Source organism: Vipera berus, assembly GCF_964194415.1.
Source record: "Vipera berus genome assembly, chromosome: 9".
NCBI lineage: Eukaryota > Metazoa > Chordata > Lepidosauria > Squamata > Viperidae > Vipera > Vipera berus.
This window is the reverse complement of record NC_138212.1, coordinates 19,575,626-19,592,941: the sequence shown is the minus strand read 5'-3', so window position 1 is coordinate 19,592,941 and position 17,316 is coordinate 19,575,626. Positions and strand designations below refer to the sequence as shown.

The 17,316-nt window shown below is 41.1% G+C and overlaps 1 protein-coding gene across 1 annotated transcript in view; it reads left to right on the top strand.

Moving 5' to 3' along the window:
* Positions 1–1,909: 1,909 nt before the first annotated feature.
* RIMS3 (regulating synaptic membrane exocytosis 3) overlaps positions 1,910–17,316 on the top strand; it is a gene marked incomplete at its 5' end in the record, with an annotated part of 35,006 nt that continues 19,599 nt past the window's right edge. The window contains one exon of the mRNA XM_081335211.1: positions 1,910–2,129. Within this exon, the coding sequence (XP_081191337.1) occupies positions 1,910–2,129 (220 nt within the window). The remainder of the gene's footprint in view (positions 2,130–17,316) is intronic.

The following is a 17,316-nucleotide window of genomic DNA, read 5'->3' as shown; positions in this document are numbered from 1 at the left end:
TGATTGGTTGCTCCTGCTGATGTTGCCGGCAATTGGCTGGGTTCATGCAAAGCTGGATTATCTGGCTACCTTTTTCTCAGCTCTTGAGGTAGGCCAGGTCAGAAAACAACTCCACAAGGATTGCTAGAACTTTCTAGTAAGAATATCTTAAGGCTGAGATCATTTTTCCTCCCATCCTCTTAATACCAAGAGAATTAAGGTGGAGCCAGTTTAAATTTCTAACTTCCTCTCCCTGTTAAAATGTAGGTCCCCCTGAATTCACCCTGAAAATTTTTGCATTTCAATTACTTCTTCCTGAGGCAGTGCAGAATGTTTGCTATTTCTACGCTTGCATTCTAGAAAAGCCCTTTTGAACATTAAATATGATTTAGCTCTCCAGCAGGGCAAGGATTGGCTGTCACTGTATCTGATAGTTGGTACTGGTTATCCAACAGTACAAACTGAACACTCTGGCATGAAGTTTAACAAGCAGAGAGGGCTGGCATTTATAAACCATAATTATTTTTAATGAAACAAAAAAAAACAACAAGAAAATTCACCAGCAGAAGCATCCAGGATGCATCTTCAGTAATGGGCATTTTGACCTTTTCTAAAATTCAGGTAATCTCTTGTTCAATGTATCCTTTTGGAAGAGAACAGAAAATAACAGACATCTTCCTGCCAGACAGACTGAAGTTCTGGGGAGAATAATTGTATTATAAACATATAAAATATATCTTCCATTGTATGCTGTTTTATTGTGGCGTAATATCATTGTGATGTGGTGGTGCAGGTGTTGAACTAGGAGTGGATAGACCAAGGTGCAGGTCCTCCCCCAGCCATGGAAAGTCCTTGGAAAACTTGGCATTAGTCACACATAACTGGGTTGTTGTTGTAAGAATAAAAAGATGGGAAATTTCCCTTGTGTCCCCCTTTCCCAACATATCTACAAAGCTTCCATGAGAAATAGTCTAGTAGTCTTCTGCTGGATAAAGTCGCTTGGATCTCTTCTGGGCTCTGACTGGGCAGGTTCTGTTGAGTTAGTCTTTTCCTGTTGCTTGGAAAGAGTCTTACAGAAGTGGACAGGATCTTCACGATTGTTAAGTCTCTCCACTGTCAAAGTTCTGACTGATGAGCCCAATGATGTAAGCACAGCTGAGGCATTCCAATCTCTAATGCAAAACTTTATTGAGTACAGCATATCGGCACTGATGAGTAGAAAAGCAGCTCTGGCTAAAATGGCGCCAGAATGGTAAATTACAAATGTAGAACCACCCTTCCCCCCTAATAGTGCAGGTCACATTCCCCAGTTAAGTGTCAGACATTTGTTATGAGAAAATCTTCAGTTCCCAGCCAACGGCTCTCTGATGACCTTGATTTTTATGAGGGACCGCTCACACCTACGATGAGCATTCCAGTCCTCCTGCCTCCCCACCCCTGGGTCTGTTGGCAAGCTAAGAAACAACAATGGCTGAAACAGAATAAGTTTCTTTGGAGCTTGACATCCACTTGCTTATTAGATCCAGGACCCTCCTGGTTGATGTATGGTGCAACCATGGTGGTAAATTCATGCCTGAGAGATGAGATGATTCTTCCTACAGTACTCTGAAGGTGGTGGAGGAATCCCTTCCTCAAGAAAGCATTGCTGGATCTAACAGTTCTAGACAATTTTCATTCAGTCTCTGTTCTTTCCTTTTTGGGTGTGGTTGTCCAAGTATAACTCCAGGGAATTAGTTGGACCCATTTTGATAGGGTTTCAGGTCAGGGCAAAGTACAGAGAGAGTATTGATCACATTATTTTTCAGCCCAAAGCAGTGTGCCTGCCTCTGCTATTAACAGAGGGACCAACGCCTCCTACTTCATGTCTCCTGGTCTTCTTTTGCAGCTTCACCCAGCTGGTCCGCAGCCGGTGAGGTCCCTCCAGGTGGCCATGCTGAATGGGGAGACAAGCAACTCTGCCGCCAGGAATGTGGTCCGCAGCTCCAGCATCAGTGGAGAAATGTACAATATAGAGAAGAGTAATGGTGGCAATTCCGATTCAGCAAGTCTCTCCTCCACCAAGAAGCGGCGATCCAGCCTGGGGGCCAAGATGGTAGCTATTGTGGGGCTGTCACAGTGGAGCAAGAGTACCATGCAGCTCAATCATCCTGGTAAGAAACTTCATGATCTGACTGAGTCTTCCTTGGGCTCGAAAAATTCTCTGCTCTGCAACTGTCACCTGGTGTCTCTGCAGGTCTTTCGATTGCTTGATCCAAGAACTGGAATCACATGTAAACCCCAGCCATAAAGATCTTGGTTTGGCTTTGGCTTTGGCTTAGGTACCAAGCTAATCTGGGTACCTCTGAAGGCACTGCCACATGAAGTGTCTTTGGTGGGCTTCATGTGTAATGTTAAGCTGTCATGTGGTTCCTTCAGGCTTTGGCTTAGTATGTTGTGTGAGCAAAACCATTGGCATTTTATTATGAAAAGCTAGCAAACTGTAAACTAACATTAACCAAATTAGGACAAGATGTAGTGTAGACTCATCTTGCATAAGCGTTTTCCATAGTTCTGCTTTCTACTCTTTCCAAAGTGGAATACGCCCAAAATTTAGCAGATAGGAGGTCAGTCTGAATTTTTATTTATTTATTTATATATCAAACTTTAAAACTTTTAAATTTAAGATGACTCCTGTGCTTCGCTTTGTGAAATAAAATAAGACAGGAAAAAAAAGAGAGAAGAAGATGAGCAATATAGAATGCTCGATTCGCATCAAAAGGTTTTAGGAAATCTCAATAAATGGTCTCAATAAATGTAATGGGTTTTGAACACATCGCAACTGTTAATTGATAAGGCACTTATAATCTGTCTCACTTGCATCCTGTTTCTACATAAACAACCTTTCTTCTTGTTTCCTCCCTTCCTTCCCCCCAGTTTAAATCCTACATCGATTTAGCCTCTTTAAGCGTCTGATCAAATGAATTGCAGCTCAAGAAAGCTTTAAGCCATTTAATAAAATTAGTTAGCTGGAAAAGGAGCTACCGGACTTCTTGTGCTTTTTTTTCTTTTTCTTTTTGTCCCCACAGACCAGGGGTCTCCAACCTTGACAACTTGAAGACTTGTGGACTTCAGCTATGCTGGCTGAGGAATTCTGGGAGCTGAAGTCCACAAGTCTTACCAATTTGTCAAGGTTGCAGACCCCTGCCATAGACCAGCAAAGTTCTCCCCCTACAAGGCAAATCTAATCATATCACTTTAAAGGTAAATTATTTAGGGGAGCAAAGCTATTTTAATTTGAAGTAACTCCTGTATTAGCAATGGCTTCTGCAAGTGGAATGCCAATGAGATTCAGCAGATACTCGGTTATTAAACTCATTAAGTTCTTTTTCTGTTATTGTTTATACCCGGTGATTGTATTGTTTGGTTTATGACAGTACAATTATTTTTGGTAATTGAGTCTTGATTACGCTTGAGAGCAGGCATTTAAATCTAGCTCCCAATACTGGCCATACAAACAGTGCCCCTTACGTATCCCAAGAAGATCACTCCAGAAGCAGGAATACCTTGGCCTAGATGATGTAGGAAATGAACAGGCTGAGCTGGAAGGCGGGATCAAATGCATCATTAGATTGGAGTCACTATGCTCTCACAAAAGACCCAAGTCCAGCCCCTTCCCCCAGCCCAAATTCCATTGACCCCTATCTACCACCAATTTGGTTTGACTCTTAGTAGATCAGATTCTTGTTTATAAGTTGCATGTAATAAACTTTTAGGGCTTTGAACTCAATTCCTGTTCCTAGTTCCTTGCACCTGACAGATATTCTGGAAAACAGAAAATAGCTTATTGGAATGCCTGGATTCAGATGACATATTTAGTCTGGTTACCGATTTAACTCATTTTCTGGATTTGTGCAAAGTCCATCATAAGCTAACCCAAAGGTCTGAAGGCTCACAGTGGTCTAACTTACAAAATATTAGCCAAGTTTACAAGTAACCAGTATTCATTTTCTTTTTTTTTTTATATATATATATTTTTTTTTTATTGAAAAGTTTTAAAATACAATTTTCCTTTAAAAAACCCCCCTTCCCCCTCCCTCCAGTATTCATTTTCTAATTGGTAGTATCAGTGAAGACTCTCGGTCATCCAGGCAAAAGTGTCTGAAGTTTGAATCATGACAACTCGACACATTTTGGTTAGCCTGAGATGTTTTGCTGCTCATTCAAGCAGTTTCATCGGTCAAAGCCAGTTAGGCAGAGAGTCATTGGAATGTACCAACTCTTGCTGCACCAACTTCCGGGGTTTCATCCCTAAAATGCCTTGCAGAGGAAACTCCTGAGGTTGGTGTAGCAAGAGTTGGTACATTCCAATGACTCTCTGCCTAACTGACTTGCTTTGATTGCTGCTTGGATGAACAGCAAAACGTCTCAAGCTAACAAATTTTTTTTCCAGTTGCCACAATTCAACTTTCAGACATCTTTGCCTGTCATGATTCAACCTTCAGACAATTGCTAGTACCCATTATTTTCATTGGAGGGATGCAAAACTCATTGCTCCAACTATAACAGTGGTGGTGAACCTATGGCACAGGTGCCAGAGGCGGCACTCAGAGCCCTCCCTGTGGGCACCCACGCCATGCCTCGGAGGTGGCAACTGTCCCTCTTCAACCAGCCACCCCCATAGGTGTCCCTCCCCACGAGCGACATTGAGGTGACCACACCCACCCAATCTTCCATGACCACCACAGCCACACCCACCCAGTAGGCCATGCCAACCTGGCACCCAGCAATAAATAAATGGGTTTTGGTTTGCAGTTTGGGCACTCGGTCTCTAAAAGGTTCATCATCTCTGAACTATAACAATAATTTTTAAAAAATAACACAGGTCACCGGAAGGAAGGAGGCAGGCAACATGTACAAAGCAGTTGGTCTTTAGGTTTGGAAATGAGATGAGACATACGTTAATGCAACTTCGAACAATCTTAGAATTTCTGTGTGCTTGTGTGTATGTTTTCCTTTCCCCCCCTCTCCCAGGGTGTGTTTCCTTTTCACACTAACAGAACACTCTTTGCATGTGGGGTCAGAAAGAAGACTCCTCCGAATCGTAGGAGCAATGCCTAGGATTCAGAGTCTAAAGGGCCCAATCTGTCACATTTTGCCATGAGCCCTGGCGGCGCAGTGGTAAGAATGCAGTACTGCAGGCTATTTTTTGCTGGCTGTTGGCTGCCTGCAGTTTGGCAGTTCGATCCTCAGCAGCTCAAGGTTAATTCAGCCTTCCATCCTTCCGAGATCCAGATTGTGGGGGGCAATAGGCTGACTCTGTCAACCACTTAGAGAGGGCTGTAAAACACTTTGAAATGGTATGTAAGTCTAAGTGCTATTGCTATTACTACACCTCATCTATCCTTTTCTTAAGTGTGTTTGCATTTTGCCCTTTTTTTCCTGCATGCAATGGTTCTCCTTTAAAAAGGGGGGAAAAATCCATGCTGCCATTTTCTATCCAGCAGACACTGAAGGTGTTTCTGTTCTTGCTGAGTGGTGAGCATCAGGATCAACTGACACTAGTTGGCATCTTGCTTGGCAAAGCTATTGCTTTCTCCCAGGACATTTGGCAGAGTCAGAAGGTTAATTGACAGCTCTTGTTCCCTTCACCACCTGCACTTCTCTTGCCAGAAGAGTGATCAAATTATGATTATCCAAGGAAGCGAATCCCACTCCTCTTGTAACCACCAAAATTTGATAGTTAACCTCCGAGAACAATATTTCTATTGCGGCTTTTATGATTTTAACTGATTGTTAACCTGCCCAGAGTTTTTGCAGCTGAGCAGGCAAAAAAAACAAACCATAATTAAAATGAATCTCAGAGCAAGTATACAGGATGTGTAAGTAGTGACTATCCTGAACAATTTACTAGCAGAAACAGAAGGCCTATTGTGTACCCAAACGGTACATGATATGATTTGAATGTAGAATTCTGCCATGCTTGTTTTGAGTTTTGGACAAGCTTCTATCACATTCTTGGGGAGTTTTGGCAATTTGAAACGGGTGAATTTGTTCTACCAGCAGCAAGATCTGACTGCTGGCCTAGTGATGGATTGTATTGCAAATCAGGGCTGTTTCCAGAGGAGGCAGAGGAGGAGAGGACCTGGAGCTTATGGGGCGAAGGAACTGGATGAGGCTGTCGGCAGGCCCAGAGGAAGAGAGAGAGAGGCTTTTGGAGGAGTTGGTGGCGGCGGCAGCAGCGTGCTCCAGGGGCGAAAAGAAGCAAGGCCTCTTTAAGGAAAGGGTGGAAGAGTCAGGATCAGAAAAAGGAAAGAAGGCGAGGTTGTCAGAATACAAGCGAATTTGTAGGGCTAATCCACATGGAGCCCCATTTCCATCTGTCCTGTTTGCCATCGTTCACTCCCTAGAGACTAAAATGGACAATGTGAAATTTGAGCGGGCCCCGAACAAGAAGTATATATTGGAGGTGGTGACCCTTTGAGAGCTGTATGCAATGAAATTTCATTTTGATGTATGCTGGTTGGTGTACATTCAAAGTGACAATAAAGTTATCATCAGTCATCATCATCATCATCAGTTATCATCTTTGTTTTGATTGGGATGGTGGTTAAGCATCAGAGACATCTCATAAAAAAGATGCCTTGTTGGAAGGAGTGGCATGAAAAGCTAAAGAATTATTATAAAAGGTGACATTCTGGTTTCTATTTGACTCCTCTCTCTGCCAGCCCCTGTTCCAAGGGAAGCTGTTGCTACCCAACTCTGCATTGGCTTTGAGGGTGAATAAGAACGACATGGTGGCAAACAGAAGTTGTAGTTATGAGTTCTTGTGTGGGGAGTACAGATAGACCTTGACTTATGACTGGTTGCTTAGTGGCTATTTGAAGTTGTCACCTACCTAAAATAGGGAACAGACAACCTGGCTCCAAAGTTCTGAAGGTTGGGCCTCTCACTGTGGTCATGTGACCACATTTTGGGTGCTTGTCAAAAACGGCTGCGTTTACAGCCTTGTGCAGCATCCTGCATCCACGTGATTTTATGATGGTTTTTCTGACAGTCAGCACTTTTGGTTTTCAGCAAAAGAGTGCCCATGGCACAAAGAATGGGTTTGCACTTCTGACTATGTTGTTGAAATAGAACAGAACAGAACAGAATAGAATTGGAAGGGACCTTGGAGATTTTCTAGTCCAGCCCCCTGCTCAAGCAGGAAAACCTATACCATCTCAGACAAGTGACTGTGTAGCCTCTTCATAACAATCTCCAGTGATGGAACGCCCACGATTTCTGGGGCTAAGCTGTTCCACTGGTTAATTGTCCTCACTGTCAGGAAGTTTCTCCTCAATTCCAGGTTGCTTCTCTCCTTGATTAGTTTCCAGCCATTGTTTCTTGTCCTACCCTCTGGTGGTTTGGAGAATAATTTGACCCCCTCTTCATTGTGTCAGCCCCTCAAGTACTGGAACACTGCTGTCATGTCTCCCCTATTTCTTCTTCTTTTTAGACTAGCCAAACCCAGGTCCTGCAGCTGTTCTTTGTATGTTTGAGTCTCCAGGCCTTGGATCATCTTAGTTGCTCTTCTCTGAATTTTTCCCAAACTTTCAACATCTTTTTGTGATTTAATGACTAAGGTGTTCACCTAATGCCTGGGATGTTTGTACTTATGACTGTAGCATTCCTACTTATGACTGCGGCATTGTAAAATTGGTTCAGATAGACAGCCTATATTGTCATTTTTTCCCTGGGGGCACAATGGCACACATGAAAAATGAAATTTAGTTGCTTGCTCTCGAAGTGTACATATACACAACACACATTTAAACATACTATACACAACATATGTATAGACCTACACCCTTACATATAGGCAACGTATAAACACTAATCCCTGTCCATCTTGAATACATAATGGAAGGAGGAAGCCTGAGAATTCACATGGTTAATGCTGTATGGAATGAAACTATGGCTGAATCTGGATGTTTTGCTTCGGATACCACGGAGCCCCCTCCTCCCAGAAGGTAACAAGGAAAACAGGTCATGGAGAGGATGTGTAGCATCCCAGGCAATCTTGTGGACCCTGCTCAACAACTGTGTCACTAACTTAACAATTGCAATGATTAATAAAAGTAAAAAGAAAAGTTGTAAAATGGCATAAACCCCCCCCCCTTAACAGATGTTTCACTCAGCAACATAACATTTGGGCTTAAATGTGGTCGTAAGTCGAGGGTTACCCGTAATTAGTATTATTAATCTGCAAAATAAATCTTTATATAGAATTACTGAAGAAGGGGTTTGGGAAACGCTTTTTCAAAACTAAAAAAGGTTTGTCAGCTGCGGAAGCTTGAGGGAAAATTTATGTGCCCAATTGTGGTGGTGGGGGGGGGAAAGAACCCTCCTCACTATGAAGAGACAATTATAATCTTGGTGACTTGCCTTGCATTATTTTGTTCTGGTTCTGTTAGGCAGTTTATGGCTCAGCTGCTATTTGAAAAGAAGTTTATTTGGAGCCCTATTAGACTTGTGTGTTTGAAATGCTTTAAAGAGGTTGTAATTATGTTCAGAAAAGCTAAGAAAAGAAATAGGGAAAATCATAAATAGAAAATAATAAGAATCCATGCTAATTCAACTAGATAATAATACTGGAGAAGAGTTTGGGATATTAAACAAAAAAAAACCATTGTGACTGCATGGAAGAAAGAACAGAGAAGGCTGCTAATATATATATGTGTGTGTGTGTTTGTGTGTGTGTGTATGTATATGTATATGGTTTCTATTAAAAGTTTTAAAGAGAACATAAGATGAAAGAAAGGACAGGAAAGGAAAAAAGGAAAAAGTGCAGAGAAAAAGATAAAAAGAAACGGGGGGAAAAAGCTTTCCATTTCCTTTGTGAGAAATGTAAGTATGGTTGTGAAGTTATCTTGCTGTGTGAATGCAAAAAAGCTCACTTTTTCTACAATCTATTTTTTTCTAATCATCAAAACCACAAGTTATGCTCCATCTTGAAAGTCTGGAATAGATATAAAGTAAGATTGACTTCCAAAACTCCTTTATGTTTGGAGGCCATAAAAGAATTTCTATAGAAAAGGCCAAGAGGCATTTTTAGAACAGAAATGATAACCACACAAACTTGGTTCGTGTATTCTGATTTATCAACATTCTCTGAAAGAGAACCTTAACCTGATTGTTACATTGTATAAATACCTGTTGAAAATAAATATGGAGGGGGATGTAGGGAGATGAGAAGACTGAGGCTTGAGGGAGGGGTCAAGCATGTCATTAGTTTTGAATCCCTTTGTGCTCACAAGAGATTTAAGTCCAGCCCACCTTGAATTCCACTGATTCTTATCTACCACCATTTTGCTTTGACGGTTAGTAATTCAGATTCTTGTAAAGAGTGTGAACTGCAATAAACCCGTAGTCATCTGAGCTTCCTTGCTTCCTGATTTATTGCACTTGACAGATGAATATGTTAAAGCTTGTACGATCAAATGGGCGAGAAACTTTGATTACAGCAAAACGCTTAATCAATAGGAGAATATGTTGGGTAAGGACTGAAATTTACATTGCATTATAACTTAAAAGACAATTTTGAAAAGATGATGTACCATTGGCATCTAGCAGCTGATAAATGGTCAATGTATAAATGTGTCAAATGTATAAACACATGACACATGAGAATGTGTCAAATGTATAAACAGTCTGAAGGGCTTTTTTATCATCTCTGGTGGACATATAAGAAAGCGAAGACTTATTGGAAATAGATATGTATTTTAATTCAGAGAATTCTTAATCGGAATGTACAACTGAAGTAGGGGCTTTTAGGTTTGATGGACATACAGCTTGAAAAAAAATATAGCTTTGTTTTTAAATATGACAAGAGTGCAAGGCTCCTGTATATGCACAGGTGGAAGGACTCACACATATTCACAACGCAAGAATTGATGGTGAAAATTAATGGAGTTGGTGGAGATGGTGAAATCGTTTTGAATAAACAAAAGACTTTATCCAGCTTCACTTGGAAACTTCGTTGCAACTGAAATAAATGAAATTCTCACCTTGGGTTTTAACAATTAGACTTGTTTATGACGATAGAAATGCTGTTTGTTTTGGTATATACTAGTTCAAAGGGTCACTGATTTTTAGATTTCTGTCTGTACTGAAGAAAGCCAGAATTTATTTTTTTTCTATAACTTTTTTCCCTTTTTGTTTGCATTCCTTGTTTTTTTTTTAATTCCATTTATATCCCGCCCTTCTCCGAAGACTCAGGGCGGCTTACAAGCTTAGCAATAGCCTTCATTCTATGTATATGCCTGCTTATTAGGGCTTTCACACACACACACCCAAGCGGCATTATTACAAAGTCAGCTTATTGCCCCCAACAATCTGGGTCCTCATTTTACCTACCTCGGAAGGATGGAAGGCTGAGTCAACCTTGAGCCTGGTGGGACTCGAACCTGCACTAATTGCAGGCAGCTGGTGTTACTTAAGGAGGCATTAGCCCACTGCTCCACCAAGGCTTTTTCCCTACCTCTTCCTTTTTCCATTTTTTTTTTGCCGTTTGTATTTTACACTTTTTTGAAAAATCTATAAGGGGCTTCCTATAAGTGTGAATATCGTCTTTTCTTTAATCAAGGTAGTCAATTTAGCCATCTCGGCAAGTTCCATCATCTTCACCAACCATTCCTCTATTGTGGGTTGCCTTGAACTTTTCCACTTTTGAACATAGTGTAATCTCGTTGTGGCTGTCATATATAAAAACAGAGTTCTGTTTGTCCATTTTCCCAAAAGAAAAATCTCTGGTTTTGTTCATCCTCAAAAGATTTATAATTAGGTCTAATCATCCATCTGGTCCAGTTGCCTTTCCTGCTTTATAGTTTCTAATCGCTTTTGAAATTTCTTGTTATACTTCATCATTTGTCTTTGTAGTTCTATCATCCTTGGTAGATTTTGTATTCTGAGATATTTCTCTCTCTTTTCCACTGAAATATCATGCCCTCTCTATGACTAATTAGGTGAATATTGATAAAACGTTTTTGTATACCCACATTACAGGTTAGTTTACTATTTCCCTCTTGTAATTTCAACGTGATTTTCTTTCTGTAATTTATAAGTTGACCATTTAAATGGCTTATTAGCAAATTCAAAACTAATTTGTTTCACATAATTCAATTTTCTTTCCATTTTTCTTATTGTCAACGTGGATAGCTGTTGCTGTAAAATCTTAATTTGTTGAGAATACTTGTGTTCCCTGGAAAATCTTTAATTCTTCTTTTCTTTTTATCTCATCCAAGAACAGAAGAAGCTGTTCTTTACTATCTGATGTATATTTTTCAGGTCTCTTTTCTGCAGCTAGTGCTTTTTACAACACAGGCATTTATTGATCACAGCAAGTGGCACTCCCCCCCCACTAACTGAAAAAAACTAGAGGAGACTAATTTAAACAAATCAGAAAATCCAGGGCTTTAGACTAGAGGGAAGAATTGAGGGGGGGAGAGAAATGCAGAAAAATGCAATGGTAAACCAGTTCCATACTGCAGAGGAGTACTAGAACTGTTAGCAGAATTGTTAAGACATAATAAAAGAGAAGAGCAACAAAGATGATTGGGGGACTGGAGGCTAAAACATATAGGGAATGGTTGCTGGAATTGGGTATGTGTAGTTTAATGAAGAGAAGGGTGAGGGGTGACATGATAGCCGTGTTCCAATATCCCAGGGGCTGCCACAAAAGAAGAGGGAGTCAAGCTATTCTCCAAAGCACCTGAAGGCAGGACAAGAAGCAACGGATGGAAACTAGTCAAGGAGAGAAGCAACCTAGAACTAAGGAGAAACTTCCTGACAGTTAGAACAACTAACCAGTGGAACAACCTGCCTGCAGAAGTGGTGAATGCTCCAACACTGGGAAGTTGCTGGAATTGAGTATGTGTAGTTTAATGAAGAGAAGGGTGAGGGATGACATGATAGCAGTGTTCCAATATCTCAGGGGCTGCCACAAAGAAGAGGGAGCCAGGCTGTTCTCCAGAGCACCTGAGAGCAGGACAAGAAGCAATGGATGGAAACTAGTCAAGGAGAGAAGCAACCTAGAACAAAGGAGAAATTTCTTGACAGTTAGAACAATTAATCAGTGGAACAACCTGCCTCCAGAGGTGGTGAATGCTCCAACACTGGAAGTTTTTAAGAAGAGACTGGACAGCCATTTGTCTGAAATGGTATAGGGTTTCCTGCCTTAGCAGGGGGTTGGACTATATGACCTCCAAGGTCCCTTCCAACTTCTTCTTCTTTCTTCTTCTTCTTCTTCTTCTTCTTCTTCTTCTTCTTCTTCTTCTTCTTCTTCTTCTTCTTCTTCTTCTTCTTCTTCTTATTATTATTATTATTATTATTATTATTATTATTATTATTATTATTATTATTATTATTATTATATTATATTAAATAAATATTTTTAATTTTTATAATTAGAGATGTTAAGACTATTGTAGTGCCAACAGTAGACAAAAAACACACACATCATATACTTAAAGACATAAGCAAGTAGCTGGCACTGTGTACAGGATATGGGCTAGATTCTACGAAATCCAAATAAGAGATTCCACAGAAGGTTGTGGAAAATAGGAGGGCTAAGATCCAGTGGGATGTCTACATCCAGACAGACAGGCGGTTACTAACCAATCAAGCAACCAGACATCATCATAGTAGATAAAGACCAGAAGATGGTGGTGGTAATAGATGTAGCAGTGCCAAGCAATGGCAACATCAGGAAGAAGAAGTAGGAGAAACTGGAGAAGTACTAGGGCCTAAAGGAGGAACTGGAGAAGATGTGGAAATTCAAAGCCAAAGTGGTCCTCATAGTAGTAGAAGCTCCTAAGCTGGGAGACTCTCTGTCCAGAATTGTGCAGTGCTAGGAGCAGCTAGCATCCCGTGCAGAACCTTCAAACTCCCAGGCCTCTGCTAGTGGACCAGAGACTGAGGAAGACAAAGACTACCCATAAGTTTGTTTGTTTTTCTTTTTTTCTGAATGATCCAAACATTCTTCTGTTTTGTTTTACCTTGGTTGTATTTACAGTAATCAGACACTGGCTGCTACAGCAATTTCCAAGCTCCAGATAAAGGCTGAAATAAACTTTCCCCAAAACTCCTGAATAAGTTTGTAACAGAAGTGACACTGAAATTGCTCTCTCTCTCTCTCTCTCTCTCTCTCTCTCTCTCTCTCTCTCTCTCTCTGTGTGTGTGTGTGTGTGTGTGTGTTGTCATATACATACATCCCAGTCCTCACCTGCTTAACACAGGATGAGGCAGTCATGAGAATCCTTCCTTTTTTCCCCCTTCCAAATTGGAGTGGGGGTAAAAATAAGGAGAACATCCACAATGCCATGAAGAGGCTGGGATGGAAGCCTGTTCATCTGGGTTTTCCAGCATAAATATGCAATAGGTTGCAGGGTAGTAGTGTAAAAACACAAATATCATGAATATGGAACATCTTGAGAGGCCTCATTTTGCAGGATTTCTTTAGGATTTTGTCATGGTCATGGAGGAATTTAGAGTGGTTTGTTTAAGTACTTTCAAGTCATAGCTGGCTGAGGAATTTTGGCAGCTGAAGTCCACAAGTCTTAAAGTTGTCAAGGTTGCAGACCCCTGCCTTACAGCACTCTCTGGGCAGTTTACAATGTCAGCATATTGCCCCCAACAATCTGGGTCCTCATTTTGCCAACCTTGAGCCCCATCAAGATCGAACTCCAGACTCTGGGCAGAGTTAGCCTGCAATACTACATTCCAACCACTGTGCCACCAGGGCTCTTGGCAATTAATCTTCCAGCTCTACCCCAATCTTCTTGCAACTCCATTTGGGAAGTTCAGCACCTTGGACAGGGCAACATACAGCCCAATTGAAAGGTGATTGGAAAAATGAGTAAATAGTCTATTTTTTTTAATGCTTAAACTATTGTCCAGCTCCATGTCACGGGACTCCTCCTCACCTTCACAGCCCATTGAATTGGCAGATTCAAAATATCTGCAGCTTACAGTCACAGCAGGAACTGAATGATATCATAGATTTTATCCAGAGGTTTTGTAACTGACGTAGTACATGAGAATAAAGATGGAATATACATGATATTAAGCATTCAGGGATTTTGCTTCCAAACTGAGCTTTCAAATCTGTGTAAGCTATAGCCATTTTGTTCACGACAGCAGAGAAGTATGTATTAAGAAATCTCCTTTGGTCTTTATATATATTCTTGTTGCAGGCGGCAGTTTTGCTATTGAACAGCATAACCGCATAAAAGATAGACGCCTCCAAGTTATAGGTTTTGCAGACAGTTGCAAAGAATACCATGGGTTGCAAGAAGCACCAGCCCACCAATCCAGGACCAAATGAAGGCTGATTTTCCCCTGAGGCAAAAATCAGCAAAGAAAGCCTCATGTAGTTTAGGACAAGTGGATGATTAGAAGATACAGTGATGCTCAGCAAGGTTGAGGGAAGGAGAAGAAAAGCAAGGTCGATGAAAGGATAGGGTCAAAGAGATGATGGGAATGTCTTTGAAAGAACTGTGTTATTATCAAAGGAAGGTCAAGATGGTGAGCATTGATCCTTGCACCTCACCGGGTGTCAAGTACAATTCCATGGCATCATATGCAAACAGATTGAGTTGGTTTGCTGCCTTAGATAGAAACTCTGTTTTTATCTATTGCTTTTATTTAGAAAACCAGTTTGATATAGTGGATAAGGCTCCAGGCTAGAAGCCAGGAGACTGTGCATTCTAGTCCTGCCTCAGGCATGAAAGTTGGCTGGGTGACTTTGGGCCAGTCCCTTTCTCTCAACCCAATCCAGCTCACATGGTTGTTATTGTGGAGAAAATAAGAGGAGAAAGGAGCATTAGGTACATTCCCTAGCTTGAGTTATTTATAAAAATAATAAAAGGTGGAGTCAAACATGAATGAATGGATCTCCTAGAATGTCTCTCTCCCTGGCTGTAAAAATACTACAAAAAATATCTTACAATATTGTTTGTTGTATTTCCATTATCTCCTAAACTGTCCCATTATTTCTATGAATTGTCCCTATTAAATATCTAGTTGGCTATTAGAGATTGAGTAAACAGTAAACTCAAATGTTGTTGTAAACTGCATTTGTATTTATAAAATTTAACATTGAGTGCAGACACATACAGGGTACAGGAGGAGAGGTAAATCTTCTTATCAGAATTTTGCTTTGCTTCTATGTATTTCAACGTAGGTTATATGGGTGCTTTGGTCCAGCAATGGCTTCCGTATCAAAAAAAGAGAGGGTTCTATGCCTGTCTATTTATTTAATTTTAGGCACTGCCCAACTCCCAAGCAACTCTGGCCAACTTGTACTATCAATGTTCTTGGCAGCCATACCATTCCCAAGATAAGCATTTCTGCAGGTTACCTGTGTAGTATATAAATGAACTAACTAGTCTGTCATTCCCTTAACATTTCCTTAGTTGGAGCATGACTCACAGTTTGAAGGCCACTGTTGTTCAGGGTATGATCGATGAAGATGAGTCACCACCCAGAAAGCTGGAGGAGATGCCATGTCAGATTAGACTACTGGCCTCTCTTGTGGTCTTCCCAGTGATAGTTGTTTGCTTTAGGATCAACACAACTGTTGTTGCGGTTCCATACTGCTGTTTCCTTTAGTGCTATAAAAGGCAGTGGGAGACTGATCAACTGCCAGCAGGTCCCTTCCTAACCTTTGAATCAATTGAAAATCTTACCTGCTGTGATGTTCTAGCTCAGGGGTGTCAAACTCAATTTCATTGAGGGCCGCATCAGCATTGCGGTTGCCCTCAAGGGGCCGGGTGGGTATGGCCAGGGTAGGCATGGCCTACTGGGTGGGCGTGGCTAGAGTGGGTGTGGCCTACTGGGTGGGCATGGCCAGCTCTACATCATTGGCATCAAGGGTGCCTATGGGGGCCTGGGCAGGAGTGGGACAGATCTGAGGGTCTCTGGCAGAAGAAGGGTTTCTGGGGCAGGGCCAAGGCAGTGGGGGCCGTTCCCTCACTGTTTCCAGGATGGCTTCGCGGGCCACATGAAACCACTTCGCGGGCCGGATCTGGCCCCCGGGCCTTGTGTTTGACATGTCTGTTCTAGCTGAACATTTTCCAAAAATGTTCCTCAGAGGACTGTAGGTAAACCTAGGAAAGAAACAAGGACATGAATTTTGGACATAAAGAATTATGTCCGAGACCATACAGTAGTTATTATTGTGCAAAACAAAGTTCTGTTTATAGGTCAGTGATCCCCAATTTGGAATCCCCAAGGAAATTCAGCTATGGTGAATGTCATCTACATATACCTTCTCTGACAATGTCCGACTGAGATAAAGGATTTTCATTTTTGTTGAGCAGGCTTATTGGTGGGAGAACATCAGATGGTTTCTGGAGGGTATATAATGGGGATATCTCCTTAATGGGTCAAATTGTGGGATGAGATGGTGAAAGCAGCTTTATGTAACAAGACATTGGGAAAAAAATGGGGATTTTTTTTTAAAAATAGTTACTTGGGATGTTAATATCCTTATTCATAAATTATAATTGAACAGCATTATATGAAAGCCTGGACTGACCACAGCCAAGATGATCAAGTTCTAAATAGTGCATAAGACTGCAAAGGAAATAATCTTGAGCAAATGAGATCTGTGTTGTCAAGATCTTATTGCAAACACCACTTACAGACTAACATGTCTCTGTTACTTATCTACAATAGTTAGCCCTGAGGCCAGGTCAGGAAATACCCAGGATTACAAGAATTTTACTTTATTGTTATATGGCAGGGCTCTTCAAACTTGGCCCTTTTATGACCTGTGGACTTCAACTCCCAGAATTACTCAGCCAGTGTGCCTGACTGAGGAATTCTGGGAGTTGAAGTCCACAAGTCATAAAAGGGCCAGGTTTGAAGACTCCTGTTATGGGGTATGATGAAAGAAACTTGAAAGCCCACCAGTGTTTCCTTAAGCCCAGTCCCCCTCTTATGCCAGGCAAAATCAAGCTGGGGTTACTTTGAGTTTCATCTCATGTTTTCCTAGAACTGAGTTGTTGTTTTTTTCCTTAATGGTTTATCCATTCTTTCTTCAAGGTTATCACTACATTCCCCTCCAAAAAATATGGATTAACCATTTAATATGGGATATTTTTGCCATCCTCTTGAGATGAGTGAGCTTGCCAAAACATGGTCTGCTTTACCACAATTTATTGAAATGGCTGCTCAGAAAACATGGTTCCCAAATAACAGTTTGGTAGGGACTGACTGTCACATGATGGTTTCATATGAACCTGGACTCTGACAAGTTGATATGGAAGGAGGACAATTTGGAGATGTTAAGAGCTACAGTAGTTATCATTTTTAGAT